Genomic DNA, 24,850 nt, shown 5'->3' on the forward strand with positions numbered 1-24,850 from the left:
ATTTTTACCTATAATTTACCATTAAATATACCTACAAGTAGTGAAAGGCCAAAGCACAGCAACGTATCATGCAGTTGTAAAATGAAATCTTTATTTTAGCGATCACGTTCACGAGAGAGTGAAATTAAGGAAATTCGTTGCACATTTTAAATGTTTTATTACAAATTAATTCAAGCTTTTGCACATAAAGGATTTATAACAAGTTCCCTTGCATTTAATGTTATATAACACTTTGTTTAATAAGGCATTGTGTTAAAAAAAAAAAAAAAAAGGGCTCTGCAAGTAACATTACAACTGACCTAACCACAATGGCTACTCCCACCAGCACAACTCCTCTTGGTCATAGCAAGTGCTGAGGTTCACAGGTCAGAATAATAATCAGTGCTTGAAGTTTGTGAGGTGTAGACAGGAAGTGTAACATTTATCAGTATCCATGAACATTAGATATATTTGGTTTTTAGAGTATGCAGCAACATTGCATATAGAGTATGAGCACTATTTTTCATTTACAGTGACATTGTTATGGCTCAGAGTGACGCTGAAGGTGTCACACCCGACTGTCCTAGTTTCCATCAAAAAGCTCATTTTGAGCTTAAACACAAAGTGCCATCATTTATTCACGAGCTACAGTATAATAGTTACACTAGTATCAATGCATTCACCGCAATCCTGTGCAGTAAAAAACAATCAAACTGTAACTTACTTTCACACACACAGACTATACATATTTATATACAGGTACATCACACATGCTAACATGAACTCTTCCATAGTGACGTTAAATACAGAATCTTTCCCCTCTGACAACTTTTCTCAAAGGTTCTGTTTCTAATGCTTTCTGTCCCACTTTCCTGTGCAAGTCACTCCACAACTTACATTAATAGTGTAGCTGCAAACCTATTAGAAGAATTGTGTGCTTTTAGTGAAAGTGGCATAGCAGAAGACTCTGTAGTCATATCCAACGTGGTTACATTTGCTTTAAGAGAAAAGTTAGGGAAAGATTTTCACAGTTAAAGCGGACGCTGAGCAACCGTCAGTGGCCCAGTGAGCACTGACCCTCAACCAACGGTGCAGAACCAGATCCAACCTCAGGTGTACAGACCAAGATGCAAGCATTACTAAAATATTTGCACGTGACACACATTCACAAAACACATTTCCGCACGCAAATGGGAACATTTGAAATTCAAAATAATCGCAAGTGTATACTGAAGTTGGACCGATGCATTTGTTTGGCAACTTGACTATTTAAATCTGCATTAAGTGATATTTTTGATACAGACTAAAAAATTTAAATAAAAATATTGAAAGTATTAACATGCAACTCAGCAGAGTGTTGACTAATTGGTTCGGTCCTGTAGCCTGATCATTTACTAAATGGTTTGGTCCCCACTTTTAACCCTCAATATAAAACTGGGGGCAGCCATTTACATTTTATTTATTATTTACAGCTAACAAGCCAAGCATGAAACAGTAAAGAGGTGAAGTAAATGAGTGGTGACAAACTTTTTGTATTTAGCGAGCTAAAGACCCAAATATTTCTCTCAGGAGTCAAACAAACAACACCACTAACAACTAAATATCGGACTCAAGTCAGCTGGTTGCAAACAGTGGGAAGAAACTTCAGTGGGATAAACATGTTGTTGCTCTGTGTCTGCTGGGTGTGTGAGTAGATACATGTTTACAGCTTAGTGAAAGGAAATTATAAACTTGATTGTAGTTTGTTTTTGATTCTTTCTGCCCCTGGTGTTCAAAAGTCACTTAATGCTACTTTCCTTAGTCTGGGTTTCCATTAAATTATTTTGTGGTCTAAATGCTGTTTCTGAATCTTGCAAATCAACATTTTTGCAATATACAAAAATTCTAAATGTATAGAACTTAAAAATAGCACAATTTCTGCTTCTGGCCACTTAATAAAAAAAAAAAAATGGTACTAACCTTCATTAAAGCATCGGTCCAACCCATAAACTTTTAGAACAGTTCTCATTATGGCAATCAGAATCCTTTTTTTCCTCTTTACGCCACATGCTTAATTTCTTATGTTTGCTGAGTTAAATGTTTGCTACTGTGTGACAGCATAGATGCAACTTGAGGAAAATCAGCAGAGGTGTTGGTTGGTTTTGGTGCAGTATCATTTGCTCCTTCCTGCTATCACTTCACCGCAATGATGAAAGGTTAGTGCATATTTCAACAGTGCTGGCTCCGGCAAAGATTGCTTTAGTCCATTGACCACCACCAGACAGTTAGTGTTTCAGTGTGTTGAATGGGAAAGGCTGGTGATACCAACATAGTGGCGCTGCTAAACAATTAGATGGCCTTAGTGAAGGTTAGTGCTGGTGTTGACTATATCCTCATATTTTGGCGGTGGCTCCGTCTCTATTTGGACGTCTGCATGGCCCACAGCCTCGTCATAAGATGGTGGCGGGTCTCCAGCGCTTCCTCTCCCTGATGTCAGCTCTGAGCCTGGATAAGCTGGGCTGCTGTGGATGCTGAGTTCTGATTGGTCACCATGGTAATCCCTCCCCCAATGGTCCATAGAGACCACTGACAGGACGTGGTCGTGATGTGAGTGCCCAAGGCTGGGGCTGCGCTGTGAGCGCTTGCGGGAGTGGCAGCGCCACACAGTGATGGCAACGGCGGCAACGATGAGCACAACGAGCAGCAATGGGACGATCAAGTAGAGAGAGTGGACTCCACCGACCACTGTCTCCAGCCCTCCAGATGGACTGCTCTCCCGCACATATTCCTCCCAGAACCGTCTCTGCAGCCAATCAGAAGACAGACACGTCTTCTTAAAATTAATGCAAGATCAAAAATATTTTGCCAAGATTAGACTCGGCTACATTCATGCAGTCTGCAGTGTAAACACAATGGCACACGATTGTTTCCAAAACACAGGGTCAAAGTACAATGTCCACTGTTATGAATACTTTTCATCCGGATAACTGCAACACAAAGGCAGCAGACAACACCCGAACAGAAAGCAACCACATGATTGTGCACGTCCATCTGAGTGACTTTGCTTTCTGGCCTCTGACAATAGTTTTACAAATACGCCTTCCTCTCTAGCATACACTCGGCTGTTCTTCCTGCTGATAATCATCACTTCCTGAAAAAACACCCACATTCCACAGGCTACCACTCTTGGCATAGGATTTCACTACTGGACACGTGAACCCTACAAAACAGCACTTTAAAAGGATATGTTGGATGTTTTTACATGGGGCAGCAGGTATGAGATACTCAGCAGTAGTAATATTGATTTGTGGGCTTTAGCTCCAGCTGGGTGTCCTGTGTTGAGAGATTTCCAGCCAGCCAGCTATAGGCTGAATAAGAAAATTACGAGAATTAAGCAGCAGAAAGATGTACTCCCCTATGGATAATTGTGTGTTGTTGTTTATGGTGTTGTTCCCTGTCATTTTTGTTTAATGAGCTGTAATAAAATTTTGTCTGACCAGTCACAGTCAGCAGTCACTGGCTGAGAAATCTCTGAGCACAGGACTCCCTGCTGGAGCTAATATCTTTGCATGGACATTACAACTGGTGAGTAATTTAAACCACCAACTATCAGTGTGTTTTTTTGTATGTGGGTGCCCTCATGTAGCCATTCGCAAACTGTGGCAGGTGTTTTCATGTGTTCTACTTTTCTATTCCTTTGTGTATTTAGCCTTGAAGAAAGAAGAAAAAAATTGTAGGTCTGATGTAATGGGTCTCTCATCCTCTCACCGTCTTCTCGTCATTCTCAAAAGCCTCGCGGGCTTCCTCATAGGTGCAGATCTCCTCGCGGCACTCCCGCTGGATATTACCCTGCTTCATCTCCTCCAACAAGAAGTTGGCCCTGCGCAGCCGGCGCAGCACCGAGTGGGCCGCATCCGCTGGCAGGAACACTGAGAGGCGGGCAATAGGGAAGGAGTAGAGGGGGAGACAAAAAAGGGCAGACAGGGGGAAAGGATGTAAAACTGAGAGATGTCATAGGAAAAAAAATGCATGAATCAAGATAACAAACAGAGACAAGATAATGAGAGAGAAAAAGAGGAAAGTCAGTAAGCGGAACAGCATGTGGGAGTATTTAAGCAAAAAAAGTATTGAAAGAGAGATGAGTGGGGCAGACGGAGGAAGAGAGGCTAGATCCTGAAAAAAAGCAGGAGAGGGAGAGAGGTGGGAACTGAAACAAAGGCAGCAGAGTAAAGCCCAGTGTGCCTAGTGCCAACATTTCTGCATAAAAACAAAAGCTCCTTTGATTTAGGCATCCATGTCTGGGCTATATAAGAGAAACTGGAGGAATGAACTTAGAGAGACAGAGTGGCTCTCTGTTCAGGACAAGAACATAAACTCTCAAACAAAAATTTCACATAGGATGCCACAGCATGCCCTGGGAATGTCTTGATGTGCTGCCGAATTATTAAGTAATGGCGTGGCGTACGTGTCACTCACAAAATCAGGGATATGATCTGCACAAGACTTGGCAAGCAAAAAACGAAACAGGAAAACAGGAAGTTTTGCTATGAAAAAATGGGAAAGACAAAAGAATAGAAACCCTGAAGAACCACATTCTGACTGATTCGTGTTTGACAAAAAACTTTGAAAATCAACACCACAGAAAAGACAAAAACAAGAAATTGGAGGAGGGTTTGTGTGAGGTAAAAGAATAGGCATTGTGTCTATACACTTACCACTCCCCATGATTCCTGCAAGTCTGTTTGGAGTGATCTATCTGTTGAAAACCAAACCCACATTAAGGAACAACTCTGAACTTGCTGATACATGATTTGAGGCAGACAATAATCAACCAAGACTCCCTCTCAAAAATTACACCTTTGTTTATTTACAGAATAATTTGAATCCCACACAGAAACAATATCCTAATCGCACATTTTCAAGAACTGTAATGGCAGGAATATCTGCTATATTAGCCAGGTCCCTTATAACATTTCTCACTTAAAAGGAAATTCCTTTTAAAAAGTTGATTTGAGTTAAATGAAAACACAGTCGTATGAAAACATCCCATCCCTTTGTCATTTATACGTAGACTAAGTTTTACTACATGCTTTGGGACAAATAAAACAACAGTATTATATTATAGAGAGAATTAATGAATTACAATATTGTTTCAAGGGCGTTGTTGTGCTGAACATGAGACATCCTTGACCAAAGTGACAGTGACCAATGGCGGCTGCTGGTCAGTGTCACACATGAATGTGTTACGGGAATCCTGCTCCCTGCTACCCAGAATAGATCACCAGCAGCGGAAACAAACAAAGCGCCGCCGCCCTGTTGTACAAATTACAACAGAAGAGACAACGACTCATAGATACAACGTCAGATTCAATACGGATGCCAACGGTGTTTTCTCGTCCGTCTGAGTAGCGTTATGTGTCTGTGTGGTCTGGAGCTGCTTAGCGCCCCGTGTACTGACAAGCGGGGACGATTTGTAGGATCAGTGCGCCTTCAGCCTCGGATGCGATTTAACGAGCGACACATGATTGAAAAGGCCAGATATCCCCACACAGAGGTCGATAAAAGGCCATCAGATAAATATTACAGTCTTTTGCTTCCGTCTGTTAGCACAGAAATAAACTTTATCACATCAGCTCACCTCTTTTCGTCCCCAAAAAGCGCATAAAACGATCCCTCTCCGTCTCCTGCTGCTCCAAAGTGTTGCTATCCACGTTGCGCATGCGCTCATAGGTGCTTGCGTGCAGCGGTCCCATAAATTGCCCCTTCCCCTGAGTTAAAGGGACAGTCAAAAGTTCAACACGCATTACCGCTAACATCATCACGTTAAATAGCACAAAATAATCTTCTACAACATGCCAGTTGAGGAATAATGGGATTCAAATATTGCTACTAATAATCTGAGCACCGTACTTTAACACAAGGTGTTAATGCATGCGGATTAAGCATTTAAATTAAATGGGAAGAGTTCATATTTTTGCAAGTGTTTGTAACCACCAGAAGTTACTCTTCACTGGACATTTATTTCAACTGTGTACAGTTGCATCAACGTCTCTGACTGATGTGCATATTTCCACCAAATTGTATTTCTATTGTCTGGTTTAAACTTAAATCCAGGAAATCAGTTAAATCAATTTCCGTTGTATTAATGTTTTTCCTGTTCCCGAATCTTCTCTTTGCTTGTTATTAAATTTTATGGTAGTTTTTTTTTTTTTTTTTTAAACGCACTGAATTATACAGTGCAGTGACAGACAAATTTCATGTTTGTCATATTCATTTTCATTAAGCTACAGTTGATTTCCTTGGTAACATAAACCTAATCCTAAATATACATATTTTGGATTAGACTACATTAGATGGTATTAGATTCAATAAGATTTCTCCTCACCTGCTTTAACTTTGTATTTTGCTCACATGAACAAATCAGCTGTAGTGCTATGTCGGCCAGTTATTGATGGCAGAGGAAGAGACAGTCAATTTGTTTTCACACCTTTTCACTTTTTAATGTTCTGTCTGTCTGTCAATTTGAAGATTTAAATCTAAGCAGTGACATTTTGTGCCTCACACATTTAAATCAAATATGTGCACAGCAACTCCACAGCAGTAATGTTACATTAACATTACAACATTAATTGTTGTTAGACCAGGACTGTGTGTGTGTGTGTGTGTGTGTGTGTGTGTGTGTTTGTGTGTGTTCTTGTTTGTACCCACTGAGCCTCTAATGATTACAATCTGTAATCATCAGTAATGATGTTGGGAAGACTTTGCCGCCAGGAACAGTTGACCTACACTCCTGTATCTCAAAGATACACACACACAGTCAAATCAAACCTGCTGTGAAAGGGTGAAACAGAGATTTTTTTCCATTCTAATATAAATCTGCCCAAGTGCTAATACACATTTAGCCGTCCACTATTTTCTTTAATTCAGTGGTTTCACCAACCAGCCAGTAAATTAACAAGGAGTATAACACAGATATTAATGTCGCATTTCTGTAAGTTAATTTGCTTCAAAAATAACTTGTGTCGTGTGTGTGTGTGTGTGTGTGTGTGTGTGTGTGTGTGTACATATAGTTGTGTTGGGTTGCGCGTGTTTTTATCAATCTGAAATTAATTTCTGAGATTCTCCCCTAAGGACAAAGGATTAGCTAGGTTCAATTAGTAAAAAAATGAGCAGTCAGTGTAAGCTTCCATCAGCACAATGTGTGTGTGTGTGTGTGTGAGAGAGAGAGAGAGAGAGAGAGAGAGAGACGGACAGAAAATGGGGTGTTAAACAAAGTTTTACCTAAAGAGATTGAAGAGTGAAGGAGAAGTATGCTAAAGTGTGTTGCAGGAGAACAGGAGTGAAACGTTGAACCCACTAAAACAAATGTGTAACCATGCATATTTATATAATGAGTTAAAAGAGGAAACATGATAAATTAAATATTGTTTCCTCAGGATGTCTACATTTGGTGGCTGCATTTTCCATATTCCACATACATTTTCCATTTCCCCCCAAATTACAGCAGCAGAACCTCTAAAACTGCATTTGCACCATCATCATTATGTTTTAGTCACCACAATATCCACTGACAGTAACTTATACTGTACATTAAACCTTGAAATTAAGAATACGTTTTAATAAAACACAATGCAAAGCTGATAAATCATCATGCACGGTTTGTACAGGCTGTGCAAGTGATTATGGTCAACGAGCGATCTCATTTGCATCCACAGTGGATGATGTGACTGGATAATATAAAAGAAAAAACGACCTTTTGTGTAGTTTTGTAATTTATTGAGTTCCCCACATTTTCCATCAAGCTGCCTCTACTTCTCTTCAGTCTTTATTTCCCAGAATGCCTTTTGACAATTTTGTAAGAAGTGTTTTTCCCTTCTTGGCTAACTTCAGTCGCTGTTGTGAACTAAACTACTGTATGAGTTAAAGAATATGGCTTCTTTCAGAAGAGAAAAGGCAAAAAATAAAGATATAATTGTTAAAACTTGCTGAATCAGCTCTTCTGCTTATTGGAGCCCTATACAAAGAAGTTGACTTGTAAAGCATTTTTGTTATCCATTCCACAGCACTTACATTGTGTAGGCCTAAATTAGTTTGGTTGTCAAGGAGCATAATTAAAATACACCACTAACCATCAATGAAAAGCCACAGGTCTCACAGACCTCTGTCTTCAATGCTTACACTGTTATTATTTTTTTCTCCTATCAGTGAATATGAGGACGGGAGAGGGAGACAGAGCTGTGTAAGTAAATACATATAGGCACTAGGACCCAGCAGTTGCAGCACTGTGTTATTTCAGTGATGTGCAGCACTGTCCCGTCCGCAGAGCGCTGGGTCTACAGCAGCGGCAACAGCGTCCTCAGGACTCAGGACGCGGAGTGAGCGGCGGCTCCCCATCCTGTTACCCACAGCACGGGCACGGGCACGGGAGGACAAGCACAACTTAAACCTGACTCATTTTTGTGGATTTGAGGAACAACACTGTCCTCACCACGAAAACACACTTGTTCTTCGTCTTTGTCTTGTTTTATTTGTTTTTAATGAGATACTAGATAATGGCTTCATCCGTGAGCGGCACAGAGGAGGTCCGTGTGTCGGCGTTGACGCCCCTGAAGTTGGTGGGACTGGTGTGCGTCTTTCTCGCCCTGTTCCTGGATATCGGGGCCATGTTGAGCCCGGCGTGGGTCACGGCGGATGACCAGTTCTACCTGTCCATGTGGGTGTCCTGCTGGAAGCCCGTCAGCTCCGTGGAGTGGTCCTGCAACAGCACGCTGGCCACCGGTGAGACAGACGCGCCTACATAGCTACACTGATTTATAAGCTGATGGGGTGATGCGCCACCATGTTGTTTTGGAACTTTTAAAACCAGTTGAGTTTTGTGGTTTTAGCAATGTTTCACCATTGAAATGGCAGAATTTGGGGGCTGCAGACAGACACCCACATTCATATTCAAATGAAAGTCAGATGCACAGCGCCCAGGGATAACAAAGGATCCCTGCAGCCAGTGCACCACTGAACCAATCTGTTCTGTGGTTGAGAATTAGAAAACATCACCCAGGAGAGTGCTAAATGTTAATTACTTCTATAATTAGCAATCGCCTGGTTAATTTAAACTGCAGAACTTTTCTACATGAAATAAGATAGTGAACAATGAGCTGCACATTGCTTTCCAAGAGGGAAATAATCGACTATAGCCTATTTGAAAAAGTTTATCTTTGAGTCGCAAAGTCTGATGATCAAGACACATTTTGTAGTCTAGTTAACTTTTCTTCGGGAACATTTGCCCAAGTGCGCCACTGAATGATGTGGGAATTCTGCCTCGCCAGGAGCGGTCCAGCTGGGGTTTCATTTGGCCTTTTGTTGCTCACAAAATGAGCCTTTGTGTGGGTTTCTTCACCGGCCAAGGAGCTAGGGCAACTCAGAGCAGAGAACTCCCCAGAGATCCAGATGCCTGGAGATTAGTAACCAGGGAAACAGGCAAAGCCCTCCAGAAATGCTGATTTTCTCTATTAAGGAAACTTCTTTATGGAGTCCTGCAAGGGTTTATTCTGGAAGCATTTCATATTTCCATCACAGCTGGTCATTCAATGATTTAAAAAAAAAAGAAGATGATTGAGAACATGCCACTATCATTATATGAACAGCATGAATAAGAAGCAAGCATCATTTCAGGGACACATTAATTTAAGCCTTGTTCTATGAAACCTGGTATATACATATCTAATGTAGGCTAATTCAGTTTGTGATGCTTATAATGTTATTTAGACATGAGGCACATTTTACCTTTATTGAGACGAGGCACATTGCTCTTTGAGGTTACCCTGGATTTTAAGGTGGACAAAATAACATAAACACTTTACAGTAGGCCTATAATCCAGTCCAGTACAAATGCTACAAACTAAATCCTCAAAAAATGACGAGAGAAACTAAAAGTTAAACACTTCCTAAAGCTAACATTTACCGCAGAGCTTTTTTTTGTGTGTGCCCGCACTGTAGCTAAAAATCACTAAAAGTTGTCCCTGCTTGTCAGTTGTTAAGCTCTTTTCTGCAAATATAATATTATGCAGGTTTATGTCTAGGTTTATCTCACAATACACTACCGACTACAGCTTGCTTCATTTTTATGTGTGTGTGTTGCTATATACAGTGTATATTTCAATTTTGGCTGCCTCTGACCTCCCCCTGTGTGCTGAGTGGTGAATTGTGTTTTTGTTAGTCTGACAAAATGTTTTCTTTCTGTCTGAGAGATGAGTAACTGAGGGTCACGCTGGCCCCGATCCTCCTCTGTCAGCGCAGACAAAGTGCACTTTGGTGCCATATAAAGACATGCAGTCTCCGTGTCAGCTCTTAGCTCTCAGCAGCAGCAGCAGCAGCAGCATGCCACAGTAAATGCACACAGCAAACTTCCCATTTCCTCAGGCTTGTGCTTGGCAAGGCTTATTGATTTGAATCCCAGTAATCAGTTTCTACCCCCCTTGTCGGCCCCCCAATATTTCCTCAGTGTCATGCTCTGGGCATTAAATAAATCCTGTTAGTTTGAAACACTAGCTGGCCGCTCAGATGTTTCGAGCTTGTTCTGCGAGGCCTGCATGTGTGCTTGTCTGGGAAACCACAATAATATGCAGTTTGAATTAGAAAGGGGGCATGAGATATTGCCTTGTTACATGCTCATGAAGTGTTTAAAATAAACAGACACAAAGGGTATCACTTCCACTCAGTTTTTCTCTCTCTCACATACAAGTACATTTAGGCATCGGGTCAGAGGTCAAGTATAAAAGATACAGGCTTGACAAAGGGCTATGAATGTGGAACGGTCGTGCAAGAGCGGCATCTGTGGGTGCCAGGTTGGTGCGAGATGAAGGGACGAATGTGGAGCCAGCATGTGAGCGAGTCCGGCTCAGTGATCGCTAAGCATAGCCTATTAATAATGTAATATGTTATCGACCCCACATTTGGGTGATTCTCCTCTCTTTTAAGCACAAGGTCACAGCACAATGTTGGATACAGAGAACTTGTAAACACTCAGCATCTTACTCATTGCTTGAACCAGAGACCTGTGGCTGAAGATCTTCCTGCTTCTTAAATATCTTCCTCCTCACTGAGAGTGAGACTTAGTGTGTGTGACAGTAAGAGAGACACTCAAGGCTCTTCTGTGACACAGATCTTCCACCATTGTCTCAGACAAACAAACAAAATTGGGCCCCCTGAAGGATTTTTTTGATCAGCACTTCAGCAGTCTCTGACATGCACACGTGGGACCGTAATTAATTCTCAGATTGGATCTTGTGTACTGTATCTCCTTTTCCATCTGTCATCATGCAAGGCTGAGATTAATAGTTTGGCACTTCCTGCTCGTCAAAGCCTTTAAGCACTCCCAACTCTGGCTGTGTTTCTTGCACAGCGTACAGTGTCTGTTCCAAATCTGAAATGAGATGACTTTCTGCATCCTGCTGTTTCATGGGCGCTCTGATAAGGCTCTCGGTTGCAGACTGGCTGGGCTGAAGGCACCAAACTGACCTGGGGAAGATATCTCACCAACTACAGGTCAAGTCACTGTGGCCCTTTGCTGAGAGACAGCCAGCGAGGCAGTGGAAGAGAAAGTCAAGGGGCCAGGCTTTAAGGGGGTCCTGTGCCCTGCAAGCTGGAGGGAGCGGGTGCTCTGCTTTTTGTGGGCTCTTTCCAACATCCTGTGGTGACAAAGGCCCATTTTTAAACTCTAAATCCTGAGCCATATTTGGTCAAGAGTAGTTGATGTTTGTTTATATTTGAGCTGCTTGGCCCCTGGAATAAAGTTTCCCTCCAACAAGAGTGGGAACTGTATTTTAAGCAGCTTATGTTCCGTCACTTTCTCTCCTCTGGTGAATGTTTTAATGATTTTCTGCCTCAATAGAGGAAATTCATTGCAATGTATAATCTTTTTTTTATTTTCCTGGGTTCCATAATAGACAAAACCATGTATAGTTTGTAAAAAAAAAAAAAAGACAAAACATCTTCTAAAGTCTTTTATTTTGAACGTCTCCAACCACTGTAATGCTGAATTACTTTTGCTGGGCCCAATCCCTTTATGCTTTGATGTTATTTTTTTCCCACCCACTGTACTTTAAATGATTTCCTCCAGTGTAATCAAATGCCTCATCATAATATCCTCTGCCTGTTTACATATAGACCTCCTGTTTCCGCAAGTACACATTCAAGCTACGAAAGAGACCCTTAATCTCTAAACAATAACATAGTATGTGTCTCTCATCCATCCTCAGTTAACATCCCATGGCTAATTAAGTCTCTAAAAAAACGTTTTTCTCAAACGTGCCCTTTCTGCTGTAGTGATTTCTTCTGAACAAACTATTTTGTTCTCACTTTGGCCTTCCAACAAGGATAGGCAAGCGAGATTAAGGCGACAGTTATTTCCAGTTAAGTGTTTTTGGAGTAAATCTGACTGAAATGCTGAGAATGCTGCTGAGCTGGCATCAGCCATCAGGCAGGGATACTCATTATCTGAGTCACCTCACAGAATCACTTTTCTGCTGCACTGGGATTCATTACTGAATTGCTGACATCCGTGCGTAGCCAGGCGTGTGTGTGCATCTGTTTGTTTCTTGTCAGCCAGAAACCACTGTGTTCGGTTTGAGGGTTATTCACTGCATGGTTCACATTCTTCCTCTTGCCGTTGGCCGTGGATCCCTAGGGATTCACATCAAAACATTATGAGCTATTGCCAGCTCCCCCGAATATGCACAAGGAGTTGCCTCAGCCTCTGAACCACAAAAATAAGTTTGTTTACACTAATTCGCCAAAAACCTCAGGGAATCATTTTTCTCCTGTGTGAGATGGAGCATGGCAGTGTTACTGTGGCTCACCAACATGGCCTGTGACCTATTGTGTTGCCTATCCGCTTTCCTCCCTCCTGTCAGCAGCACAGACACTGCCCTCCAGAGTAACCCTGTTTTAGCTACTTATGTCACTTGCCATCTCAGTGTGATTTCATGCCTCTACCCCCCCTCCCCCACTTCCCTGTGTGTGCGTGTGTGTTTGTCTCAGACTGGCAGATTGCCACACTGGCCTTACTGTTAGGGGGGGCAGCCCTCACCCTGCTCTCCTTCCTCGTGGCGCTGATCTCCCTGTGCTTCAGCTCCAGGAGTCGCTGCTATAAGCCTGTGGCTGTCATGCTGTTCTCTGCCGGTACGTAAAAAGATTCTGTTATTGGATGCAAAACAGCACACTAAAAAAGAAAACAAGGAAGAGCTGATGGATAGTCCAAAAATACAAAGCAATGATTGTCCATCCATATCCATGGTAGGCTGGCTGTCAGGGGAAAGAGCCATGGCACTGTTTAAATAAAGGATTTTAGTGGTCAGAATGCCTTGTACCTCTCTCCTTCCAGTTTTGTTTTAATCTTTATAATTCTATATGCATTTACCACACTTATTTTGATCTTACTCCCTTTCCCCTTTTCCTTTGCAGTGGTGCTCCAGGTATGCAGCTTGGTCCTGTTCCCCATCAAGTTCATAGAGACAGTCAGTCTGAGGGTGTACCATGAGTTTAACTGGGGCTACGGCCTGGCCTGGGGATCCACCATCTTCTCTTTTGGCGGAGCCATCCTCTATTGCCTCAACCCCAAGAATTATGAAGACTACTACTAAAATATTTCAGACAAGAAGAGAAACTGAGACCTCTGTTCCACCCAGTGTCCTCTCAGTAATGGGACCTTTCTGTCTGTTACACAGTGCACAACCACAGAAAAATAGGAAAAACAAATGCTTATTGTTAGTTTAATGACAGGAAAATAAGCTCTTTCATTTGATACTTATTGTATCAAAGACTATCCTCACTTATTGGACCGAATCCCCATGCTCTTTGAAGTTTTGGCCGCAAACCAGGCTGTGTATAAAAGAAATCCAAAAGCAGCCAATTATATTTGGGAGAGAACGCCACCACTCAGATAAGTCTGTGTCCCCTTTATGTGGAACTCCAGTAGGTCTTAGATTTGGGCAGAAAACCTGGAAGGAACAGATGGATTGACCCCATACCAGGACGAATTGGTGGGCTAATTAACTAAATCAGAGCAGAGAAGGCAAAGAATGATGCAAACTCAGGCCAATCAGGGAAGGAACGGATCCAGGGATGAAAACATCCTATTGAAGTGAGGATGACAAAGTGATGGAAGACAGGGCACACCTAAGGAAATGCGACATGCTACATTTCCCCAGAGATACATTACATCTGGAACTTGACCTAGCCTCCTTCCGCCAGAAAAAATGGGAAACGTATGTCATAAAGCTTAAAAGGACTAGCTTTATGTGTTCCTCTCCTATTTGAGTCTATTTACAGGGTCAGATCTACTTATAATAAACAGAGGCTTCCTATGACTGTAAAACATTCCACAGCCACCTTCTAAATGATATCATACTGGTGAGAGGAAAGTGTCAGTGGTAAAACCTTTGGCTGCATAACCCAAGTTATACCTGCTTTTTGATAAATAAAAAGTTGTATTATATGTAAGTATGTGCAGTAAGCATAATAAAGTAATATTCATTTCAAGAAGACCAGTGGGAAGGAAGATGACCATGTCTGCTGAGTGTGTGAGCATGTCTGCCTGATCATACCACCCAGCATGTGTTTACACCCCTCACACCCCATGTGATGCCTGTTGCTCGTCTCACCCTGTAGGAAATGGGAATGCTCTCAGTCTTCAGATAGGGAGAGAGGCTGTAGCAGAAAACCATTGTAGTTATTGAACAGGTCAGCATACTTTTTAGTTTTCACATCCAAGTTAAGGCCCATTATAAAGTGCTTTAGGAGATGCCAGAGTGTAAAGTGATATGCATGCATTATGAAGACAATGGATCAATCAAGAAAAGAAGTTTCAAACCTGAAGGGGGACAGTGTGGTGAGGAGAGGTAAGACCTATGCGGGCAGGAGACCTGCACTGATCTGCTTTCCTAATACCGCTCTTCTCAAACCTCATTCAAGGTGGTCCGAAACTTCTCCAACTCCCTCTTGCAACATTAGTGAAAGCGAGTCAGTGTACGCATGCCACTACCATTTGCTGTTGTGTTTCTGATTCCCATTAGTTGGACTCTAACATAATAAAATCATGTACTGGAGGAAAAAAAAAAAAAAAAAAAAAAAAAAAAGTGTGTTTGGTTCATTTTGGCAGGGAAGAAAAAAAAGAGGAGCATCTGTGAATTATGACAAACTATGCAGACGTGCCAGCTGCGCATGGTCAAGTCACATAGAATCAGCTCCTTTATTAAGTACAGCAAGTTGAGGCATTTGCACAGGAAATCATCAACATCTTTCGAACACATAATACAGGGTGGCATAATATGCATAAAAGTACCAGGAATATACTCATATGCAAGTGTCTTTAGTGTTCTTCCTTCAGTGAAATGAGCTCCAATACAGAGCCAGATACAGTGTACAGTCTACGTTTCGCATTAGAGTATACATATACCATTGCTTTCATTGTTCCACTGTCAGAGAGGGAGTTACAGGTCCTGGAATAAAGTGGAAGTGCCTCCATTTTGAGTTCAGGAATGGGTACTTTGTGTAAACAGGGCAGCCACTCATTCTGTGTGGAATGTTCTCTAGGTAATCCGTAGCTCCTCAGTCGGCAATCACTTTGACCTTTCTGAAGCCCCATCCTACCCACTGCCAGAGTCGCAGTGTGTCACTCCATCTTCTATACATGTGACATGAGAAGAGTCTCCTGCTGTCCTAAAAAAAAAAAAAGGATCATCATCCCCCAATGGAAACAAGGGTCAAAGTGCACAGAAGTAGTAGATGGGAGCAGGACAAGTGGGCAGAGAGGGATAGTGGCTCTTCCTCAGCAGGTAAGAGGGGCTTATATATTGATTGACAGGGGAAGACCTCTAGATAGATTCTGCAGATTTTGGAGGGGTCGGCTTTTACTATCCAATGATTGGCAAGGGACGGGGCAGGGGCGGGCAATACAGCACAGCGCTAAGCTCAAGTGTAGCGCGGCATCTCGCACTGTTCACAGCGGTTGAGTGCAGGGTGGTTGAGGAAGGTGCAGCTTTCACAGTTCCACTGGGCGCCTTCGAAGTCCTCGTCCCTCTGGGGCCCTGGTACTGGCTTGGAGCCCTGCTCCTCTTCTAACAAGAACAAGGGAGAAAAGGGCTGTTTGTTCATGTGACAGTGTGCTTAAAGCAACAACAATTTAAGTGTCATCCACTCTGGGCTGGAATTAACCATGACTGTCACTAAACAGACATGTGAGGCATGCATTCAAGCAACAACCATTCAGTAGCCTATAAATGTTGATTGACACGGGCTTTCACCAAACAGCAAGATTTCTCATCTAGTTTCCATGCCAACAGATTGGTGAAGGTCAATACAGACCAAAGTCAGTTAAGCTTTTAGTCTCAGCTTTCAAATAAAAATGTCCCAAATCTTCAACATGCTGGAAGCTGAATAAGACAAATACAGTATGCAAGTAATTACCTTAATGGTCTTGCATTAAAGTCTACATATTGGTGACAGTTATAACGCATAATTTTACCCTGTAGAACCTTTATTTTTTCTCCCCCTTCCCCTCTTCTTTACACATACACCATAAACTGCGTTGGACAATTCTTACCTTTCCTCCCAGGTTTGGGCGGAACCACTGGACCTGGCTGAATGTTGTCATAAAAGTTGTTCATTGCTTTTGGGTCAAACTTCCCTGTGGAGGAAAGCAGAAACCAGACACAGAAGTTTGTTTAGAAGTGCCCATCCCAACCAGAGGTCTAATCAGTCCAATCACTTTCCAGCCATTCTCTTGATTTGACGGCCGTGTTCAGGTCGACAATAACAGCCTCCTAACTCATTGAAACGCAGGGGACTCCAGCAAAAACAAGACCCAGGGTAGTTGCACCACAGTTAACGTAATAAGACAGCATTTAACGTAATAAGACATCACTTAGATATGCACTACATTGGCCAATCAAAATCATGACTAATTTGTGACGGCGTAAACCACAGGTTTGTCGAGACAGAGTAAGAAAGAAGAAGTATTGCTGTAATAACTTTGAGTTGTAAAATTATGTCACATAGTACTATAAACCACTGCAGTGTTTTGGCATCCAAAAAGCAGTGATTGAAAAATGAATGGTGCCATTACTCAAACTGACCATCCTGGATTGTATTTAATCATCTTACTAGCACCCGAAGCAACACGCCCCAACCGAACAACACAGTGCCTTTTGTTTCGTTAATGCAGCGCTTAATTTGGTCCGAACAACTAGGACAATCCCCGATGCTACAATAAATAAGCCAATTCAACCACAATTCACACTTTTACAGGATTTTGCCAGAAGATGGCACCTTGTTCTTTCTGGCTTCACTTGGACAGATGAGACACATTTTTAAGTTTGCTGCAACATGACATAAGGAAACTCACTCTTCGTGAGTGTTTATATGGCCAATGGGGTGCCTTGTCCCTTTCAGATTGATAACACAATTCTCAACATATTTTTGATTTTATTGTTGACTAGCATAGTTTTATCAGCATCACAAAGAAATATAGGCCTAACAGCTACAGGCTTACAGCCAGATGTTAACATGTTGTACCGATTAAACCCAAGTGGATAGAATCTTCTGGAAGCAAAGTTCTTTACCTCAATAAGCTGCTTTCTGAGTGTATGAAAGCTGAGCTTCAAGGGGCATGCAAAGATCACTCACACAAATTACCCATTTACAAACCCAGACAATTAAACACGATTAAAGTCCTACAACAACAACATCCACCCTTTCAACTATTCTCTACAACTGTGAGTTTTGGCCGTTCAAAACACTGGTCACAGACCCAAGTATCAAATATTTTACAAGCCACCAAAAACAAAGAACACAAATAATTAAATAATATTTCTACATTAATAACAGGAACACTAATACATAGTTGTATCAACCTGTGTAACTATTAAGCCCTAATTTTGAACATTCATTTTGACATGAGCTTTTATAGTATAACATTGAAAGAATTACAATGCATAAACAAGCATTGTTAATCCAATTTTTTTTTGCTTTAAGTTCAGATTCATTCATTGACGGAGGAGGCCAACCTCTACACATTGAGTGTGAGTAGGGCACTGGTGAGGGGAAGCCAGCTTTCAAAGGCTCAAAAAAGAGACACTGTACATATCACAACTGCTACCCGGGCGCTTCCCCTTTTGCATCTTTATAAAAAGACAGGCATATAGAAAGCCAGTTTTAAAAACAACCTGAGTGTTTGCCAAAAAGCATTTTGGAAGACGGAAACAAAGCAGAAGAATGCTCCAGGATTTTTTTACAGGAAGTCCACGGTCCAAATGTTCATTGGCAATTGCAGAGGCGATTCTAGGATCACACCTTTACAGGGGCTCAGCCCCTAATGAGAAGGTGACATAACAATCTTGACTACACTCTGTCCACTTTCTCACCTGGTTCTTCCCGCTCTCTTTCCCATAATTTCTCAATCATATTGTATGCAGCTAGAAAATGACCTAACAGGATAATGAAGCAAACAGAGTATTTGTGATATCAATATTAGGGCCTCTGTCTCTTTCATCATAGGAGGCCATAAAAACAAATCTGTAAAAGAATTAAAAAAATTAATGTGGAAATATAAAAATAAATATGATAACAAAATGATAATTATTATTAGATGATAACTTGAGTAGTCAATTCCTGCACACATGAATCCTGCTTTGGCGGATTAGTACGGACAACAGGAAGTAGATACGCAGGGGACTTGCAAATGTGAATGTGGTAGCAGTATGAATCAGGAAAGCATTTACTGTGTGTGTGCAAGGGCCATTATCTGGTCATCTGCAACCTCAAAACATAGTCCGGTTCAAAATTTTCCTCAGTGTACTGAGCAACTGTTAAAAGAACATGACAGACAGCTCTCCTCAATTCTTGTTCTGCTTCTGTCATAATGTTTTCTTCCCTAATTCAAACCGCTACCACATTCACACTGCGCATGCAGAAGTCTACATCGCGTCTACATCCTGTCATCTGTGATGCTGATACTAAACTAAATGGTCATCACAAACAAAGCATTATTTATTTACATTTGTTAATCAGAGCATTCACAATAAATCACTGAAAATCAGCAGGTGGAGGTGCTTAGAAACAGCTGTTCACAGTTTACATTACCAAAGCAAGCGCAAAATAACATTTTTTGTGCTATTATACAGATAGACACAGATAAAATAATATACAAGATCATAAGAAAAAATAATCTCTCTCCAATAGGGGAAAGTTGGGACTGAAAGTTTTATTTACAACGACAAAAACCAACTAAACTAAGTGACGTGTTTCGTCTGTCGTTCTCTTCCGCTCCGTTTCAGTACTATGGACAACTCTGCACCGACATGCGCATTAATTACGCTTAATTTAGCCAAACTCATTTCACAGCAAAAACACCCATTTGTTTAGCTGTGGGGCTTACAGTAATCCTATGCCAACATTATTTAGACACCAAAAAGCATTACACCACCTACAGATGTGTTTACCTGTATATGTTGGGCTTTCAGATTTTGATAGTGACAAAGGATATTCTGGATCATGTAGTTGCCAGTTACAATCTAGGAGGTACTGGATCCTGTTCTGCAGGATCCAGTACAATTAAGGCCTGAAGCTAACCGGAGGGCCAAAAATTATTTTTAATAATAATCATCCATCCATTGTTAACCGCTTGTCCTACGTATAGGGTCACGGGGAATAATAATAATAATTTAAGAAATGTTTTAGGGGGTGCTGAGATTAATTTAGACATGCTTAAGAACCTAATCTAAAATCACCAATGGGCACTGGGCTGATTGCAAGTAAATTAGTCACACTCATGAGCTTGCTGCCAGTTAGACTGTTTCAGCCTCTCAAAACACCACTAAAGGCTCGTGAAGACTACACGACTTTTAGTGTCAGCCGATCCCCATGCTGATCAGACTATACAACTTGCCGTCTTGTGACGGGAGTCTTGAAGTCGTTGTGGCGTCATACAAGCTACACGAGCTGACTGCAGCTGTGTCACCCGACGCTGGTCTCCAAACGATGTTTTTTCAAGAAAACACGCGTGACATGTGAAATGACGCAAACCTACAAGCAAAACAGCTGTTTGTTATTATAAAGATAGTAATTATGTGGATGTCGAGTTGCCCGACTCCTCCAGATATTTGGTATGCTAGATATCTAGTTGGCGTCTGCGATGTGTCAGTGATGTGTCAGGAAACTGTTCTGATGCATCATTGAGTAGTTCATACATAATGACTGGCGGCCGCTGAAATAACCCTGACGGTCACCGAGCTCGCTGACCAGCAAATCGGCTTAAAATCGTGTAGTGTGAACAAGGCCTAAGGGTAAATATATAAAGCACTGGAACTAATATCCACATACTGTGTGGCATTTTGTGACAACGCCGTTATCAATCACGTAATCAACAACAATCATGTACCAGCCAGTCACAGCGCACGAGCCCAATGAGGGACAACCATGGAACAGCCTGGGTCCTGTCATGGACCAGCAGTCATTTTAGAACGCTGCATCTGTATGCAGCATCTCCTATTTGATGGAGCCTCATCAATCACTTTGGACCCAACTTTGTCTGCTTCTGGGCTTGGCTCTTTCAAGATCAATGCTTTCAAATAAATCAGAGACACACTTCAAAATGTTATGTGTAGGACTGTGCATTTATGTGTGTGCGTGTGTATGTGTACGTATACCTCTAGACTGCAGAAGATCTGTCTCCTTCAGGGTACAGTCGATATCAATCTGAAGCTGTCTGTTCAGACTCCGCAATCGGGTCATCTCTTCAGGCTGCAGCCGGTGCAAACCCACAACCCAGTTAGATTAAACAAAAATAGACCACCAAATATCCCCCCATTCCTCATTTCAAATGTCTTCTACAGGTTTTACACATCACTTTGTACGATTCTTTTTCCTGCCTTTTAAACAGCACCCATGACCCAAGTCCAAAGCCTGATTCAAACCCAGAATGTCAGTTACAATCTAGCTGAAAGCATAAAAAGATTTGCAGAGACTACAAATTATAAAGAGCAAACAATGAGTCCAACTCCAAATACACGATTAGTCCTTACTTTGGGTATCAAACTGGTGGAGTTGACTCGTCGAAAGCGTCTTTGAAGGGCGTCATATTCCATATTGTTGACATCGGCCTTGAGTTGCTCTAGTTTCTGCTTCTCTAGCAGCAGTTCCTTCAGTAGACGCTCCATCCTGGCCCGCTGATGGAGCAGTAGAGCTGAAGGGGAAAAAAAAAAACCAAACAAACAAAATGTAAATCCTTCTCTCACTTTAGTTCTCCATTACTACTTCATACCAATAAACAAGCCTAATGCTGACATTAAGGTACAGGGGCTGAACAATGTAATAAATGCATGAACTTTTTTTGAGAACCACTGGGCTGAAGGCTAGTGACAGAAAGACACACACGCAGAGCAATAGAAAAAACAAATGAGAATCCCTTACCTTGTGTGTAGGCATAGTCATCAGAGCCTGAACTTGAACGTCGAGGCATATGCTGAAATTGACTGGCAACGTTCCCTGGTAGAGCAGAGATGGGCAAGATGGGTGCTGGGGCTGCATTGTGCTCCCCTTGGTCTACTATGTTCAGAAGAGACTCTGCTTCAGCCACAGGAGGTGAGCTTAGTGGCCTCTGGGCCTGGCCTCCAGGGGACACTTTGATTTTGAAGGTGTAGGCTGACTGGCCCGGTTGAGGAGAGGAGGCAGGCCGAGGCCTTGCAGGGCCCTGATGCTGCAGGTACATCCCAGGGTGGAAGGTTGCTGGGCCAGGAGGTCCACTCATCGCAATACCCCTTGAAGGGGAGCTGGGCGAGGGGCTGGTGGCCATGTAAAGCGCTCCCTGGGAGTGGGGATTGTGTACAGGAGAGTTGCTGCGAGGTCGTGGACCCTCCAGGGTAATTTCTATTGGGTTCTTTAGGGAACTTTTTGTGTGGTAGGGTCTGTAAATTGCTGGCTGTTGCTGGGGTTGTTGCTGGTGATGGTAGGGCATGCTGGGAACGTTTGGGGAGCTAATCGGGAGGAAGACGTACTGCTGGTGCTGGGGTTGAGGCTGGGGCTGTGGTTGTGGTGGCTGGACCTGATGCTGCGGGGAGCTGTAAGGAGAACCATATGTGGGAGTACTGTAGGGGGACTGCTGATGCTGATACACGGGTGCCCCTGAGGAGGACCAGGGTGCCGGCTGTGGACTCTGGGAGGGCGAGGGTCGAATATACAGGGTGCTGTTAGCGTAATGCCCCGGAGGTATCTGCAGAGCCTGTGGGACACTGGGTATACTTTGCGCAAGTGTGACTGTTATAGGGTTCATAGTATAACGTGGGACTGGGGAGTATGTAGGAGACATGCCCTGAATTGTGGGTGGAGGGGTGGGAGTGCTAGCAGACCGGCTCTGATCGTTCATGAAGAAAGGATTGTAACCTGGGGAGGGGGCCATGGTGGCAGGGGCCGACAGTGGCTCAGGGTAACTGGGCCGCTGGGGTTCGATGTGACTATCACTGGTGCTGTGCACTAGGGAGCGCCCTACACCTGCTGCTCCTCCATTTGCCTTGCTTGCCTCTGAGCCTGGGTAGCCCAGGCTAATGTGTAGCATATGGTTTCGGCTCAGCCGTCCCTCCTCCGGACTGTGATGGAAGTCTCCATACAGGTATCTATTACTCTCCAGAGCCAGCAGGTGGCAGCAGAGATCCAGGTTATTATTGTTCTAAGACAGTAACAAAGATGTGTCTCAGTCATGCAGTGTGGATCACCATGAGTCTTTTAACTGCTCATCTTACTGTCTTGTCCAGTATACATTATTAAAACTAGAAGTTGGTAACCAGATAATTCCAATTTAGCAATATATCCCTCCCTCTCTCATCTCATCTCTCTCCCTAAAACAACCTTCTTTACGGTTACAATTTCTCAACATTCTTCAAACACTTTTTTGAGCATATGCAAGACTAAATGTGTGTGTGTGTATGTGTGTGTACCTGCAGAAGGCAATGTGACACTACCCCCTCTGGGATCTCTGGGAAACGCTGTTTGAGGTCCTGCAGGATGTTGTAGTCGAGCTGAGAGCCTCCCTGCGCCATCCTCAGCCCACAGAGTCAACGAGCCCAAAGCGGCAAATGCTGATATAACCGATCTCGTTTCATCCCCTGGAGACGCAGAGGTGACAAAAAACTGAAGACAACACTCAAATGTCAAGGCAATGCTCACAATAATCCTATTAGCACGGCGAAGAATCTGTCACACACCCAATGTGTCAGCACTAATTAAAGCGAACCTATCAATTAAATCGTCTTTGTGAAACATGTCAACCTGAGTTTTCAAAACAGCTTAATTTATCAATCAAAACAAGGGAAACATCCGGAATATAACACGAACACAAAGAAATCACGCCTACGTTACCAGTACTCATTCACATTAGCACACGAGTGCTAGCAGGGTGCCTGTCAGTCTGTTGTTGTTTGTTGTAGCCACTTTTGCACCAAGCAACAACGACATACCATCGCTAGCTAGCAGGCTAGTTTTCAGTATCAGTTAGCCTTTAGTGCACGTATCACTCAAACAAACCACCACACCGGTGTGCTGTGTGGCTACGACAGGAAACAAAATTAACATTCCTATGTGACAGTCCGAAGTATGCCCGTAAATTACTCTGCAACACAATCTCCTAAACAAGTCGTATGTTCAAATAAGATTAACTCAATTCGTCAACTGCCTGCCAGCTAACTTTGCTAATGCTAACCTTAGCTTGGTCCTCTTGGCTGGTCAGCTGTCACAAACCTGGGTGCTGATGGATTTAGCTAGCTAACGATGCTAAAGCGAGCGTTAGCGACGGCTTTATAAAACTTACCATATGTTGTGACTGTCCCTCATGTCCCGGACCATAGCTGAGTCCCGACGAGAGCTGTGATATTTCTGAAGTGGTACGCCGAGATCTGTCAATTGATTGTTTCGGCTAAATAACTTGTAGTTTCGCATTCCAGCGTCAGGCCCCAGCCACTGAATCGCAACAGGCTGTATATCGCGATAATGTAAGATTTTGCCGGACCAGGAAGTCGTTCAAATCGGCTGGACGCGTTATTTATTTTTTCCCCCCATCAGCTTTCCGACAGTTCTTCCTCTGATTGGCTAGTGTCTCCGTTGGTTGGGTTGGTTCAGATCCCTTCAACCCGTTTGTAAAGGGGACTGTTTCGCCTAAAAAGCTGACATTAGTGCGCATGCCTGTCTGCCGTGCCCCTCCGACGATCTTTTTTCCTTTTCAAATCTTTATTGCACACAGAGGAACACCTAACAGTATAAAATATATAAGACAGAAATAATTAAAACTTTGCCAGGGGTAGCCTATATTACCCATGCTGACAATTTTCACAGCCTTTTTGTTGTTGGATTTAGTTGTTGGATTTAGAAATTAAATTGACATAACCTCATGAAATGCAAAGTTTGTTTTTTTTTACTTCTGAATTCACATGTATGAATGTGGAATTTTGCTATTAGAAGTTATAAATTTATTATAAAGAACCAAAATACCACATCCCACCGTATTGCAAAATATCTACAAATATGGTCAATGATGAATCTGCTGAAGTTTTGCCAAGAGCATTTTGGCAAAACTTCAGCAGACAGAGGTGCAAAACAGTTTCTGGGTGGTCTTCACAGAAAGAAGAGTTTGTATTGATATCTTTTAAATTTAACCAGTGATGAACAGGGTAATCTGTGAATCATTCTAAATGACACAACATGACATGTCCTTCATCTTGTTTCAGGTATTTGTGATGAATCATCCAAACGTTTTTCCAATCAATGTAATTTACAAATAGGTTCCAATATGATATAACATGTGGAATAGATAAAAGCAAATTCTGAAACATGGCACGAATGTTCTTATTATTTC

At 42.4% G+C, this 24,850-nt stretch overlaps 3 protein-coding genes across 3 annotated transcripts; 1 reads left to right on the top strand and 2 right to left on the bottom strand.

Moving 5' to 3' along the window:
* Positions 1-140: 140 nt before the first annotated feature.
* On the bottom strand, positions 141-5,699 carry prrg1 (proline rich Gla (G-carboxyglutamic acid) 1). The gene is made up of 4 exons (XM_038715827.1): positions 5,597-5,699; positions 4,674-4,714; positions 3,727-3,887; positions 141-2,761 (listed from the first exon to the last, which is right to left on the bottom strand). The coding sequence occupies exons 2-4, from the start codon at positions 4,681-4,683 to the stop codon at positions 2,318-2,320; spliced, it is 615 nt and encodes a 204-aa protein (XP_038571755.1). The 5' UTR covers positions 4,684-4,714; positions 5,597-5,699; the 3' UTR covers positions 141-2,317.
* Positions 5,700-8,267: 2,568 nt separating this feature from the next.
* On the top strand, positions 8,268-14,501 carry tmem47 (transmembrane protein 47). The gene is made up of 3 exons (XM_038715829.1): positions 8,268-8,736; positions 12,994-13,134; positions 13,417-14,501. Exons 1-3 carry the CDS (start codon positions 8,511-8,513, stop codon positions 13,593-13,595), a joined length of 546 nt encoding a protein of 181 aa, XP_038571757.1. The 5' UTR covers positions 8,268-8,510; the 3' UTR covers positions 13,596-14,501.
* Positions 14,502-15,176: 675 nt separating this feature from the next.
* Positions 15,177-24,173, bottom strand: tab3 (TGF-beta activated kinase 1 (MAP3K7) binding protein 3). Its single transcript, XM_038715828.1, has 7 exons — positions 23,810-24,173; positions 22,941-23,108; positions 21,421-22,672; positions 21,033-21,193; positions 20,658-20,751; positions 16,556-16,639; positions 15,177-16,070 (listed from the first exon to the last, which is right to left on the bottom strand). The coding sequence occupies exons 2-7, from the start codon at positions 23,040-23,042 to the stop codon at positions 15,925-15,927; spliced, it is 1,839 nt and encodes a 612-aa protein (XP_038571756.1). The 5' UTR covers positions 23,043-23,108; positions 23,810-24,173; the 3' UTR covers positions 15,177-15,924.
* Positions 24,174-24,850: the final 677 nt, after the last annotated feature.

Source organism: Micropterus salmoides, unplaced genomic scaffold, assembly GCF_014851395.1.
Source record: "Micropterus salmoides isolate LMB-PRFRI ecotype aquatic unplaced genomic scaffold, ASM1485139v1 Ms_hic_scaffold_13, whole genome shotgun sequence".
Classification (NCBI taxonomy): domain Eukaryota; kingdom Metazoa; phylum Chordata; class Actinopteri; order Centrarchiformes; family Centrarchidae; genus Micropterus; species Micropterus salmoides.

Excerpts from the sequence above, each read along its gene's own strand:
- prrg1 (XM_038715827.1), bottom strand. Across the intron at positions 2,762-3,726 it reads TTGAGAATGACGAGAAGACG|AGACGGTTCTGGGAGGAATA; the intron begins GTGAGAGGATGA and ends GATTGGCTGCAG.
- tmem47 (XM_038715829.1), top strand. The coding sequence starts at position 8,511 with ATGGCTTCATCCGTGAGCGGCACAGAGGAGGTCCGTGTGTCGGCGTTG. Across the intron at positions 8,737-12,993 it reads CAACAGCACGCTGGCCACCG|ACTGGCAGATTGCCACACTG; the intron begins GTGAGACAGACG and ends TGTTTGTCTCAG. Across the intron at positions 13,135-13,416 it reads TGTCATGCTGTTCTCTGCCG|TGGTGCTCCAGGTATGCAGC; the intron begins GTACGTAAAAAG and ends TTTCCTTTGCAG.
- tab3 (XM_038715828.1), bottom strand. The coding sequence starts at position 23,042 with ATGGCGCAGGGAGGCTCTCAGCTCGACTACAACATCCTGCAGGACCTC. Across the intron at positions 22,673-22,940 it reads TGTCACATTGCCTTCTGCAG|AACAATAATAACCTGGATCT; the intron begins GTACACACACAT and ends TTACTGTCTTAG. Across the intron at positions 20,752-21,032 it reads CCACCAGTTTGATACCCAAA|CCTGAAGAGATGACCCGATT; the intron begins GTAAGGACTAAT and ends CACCGGCTGCAG.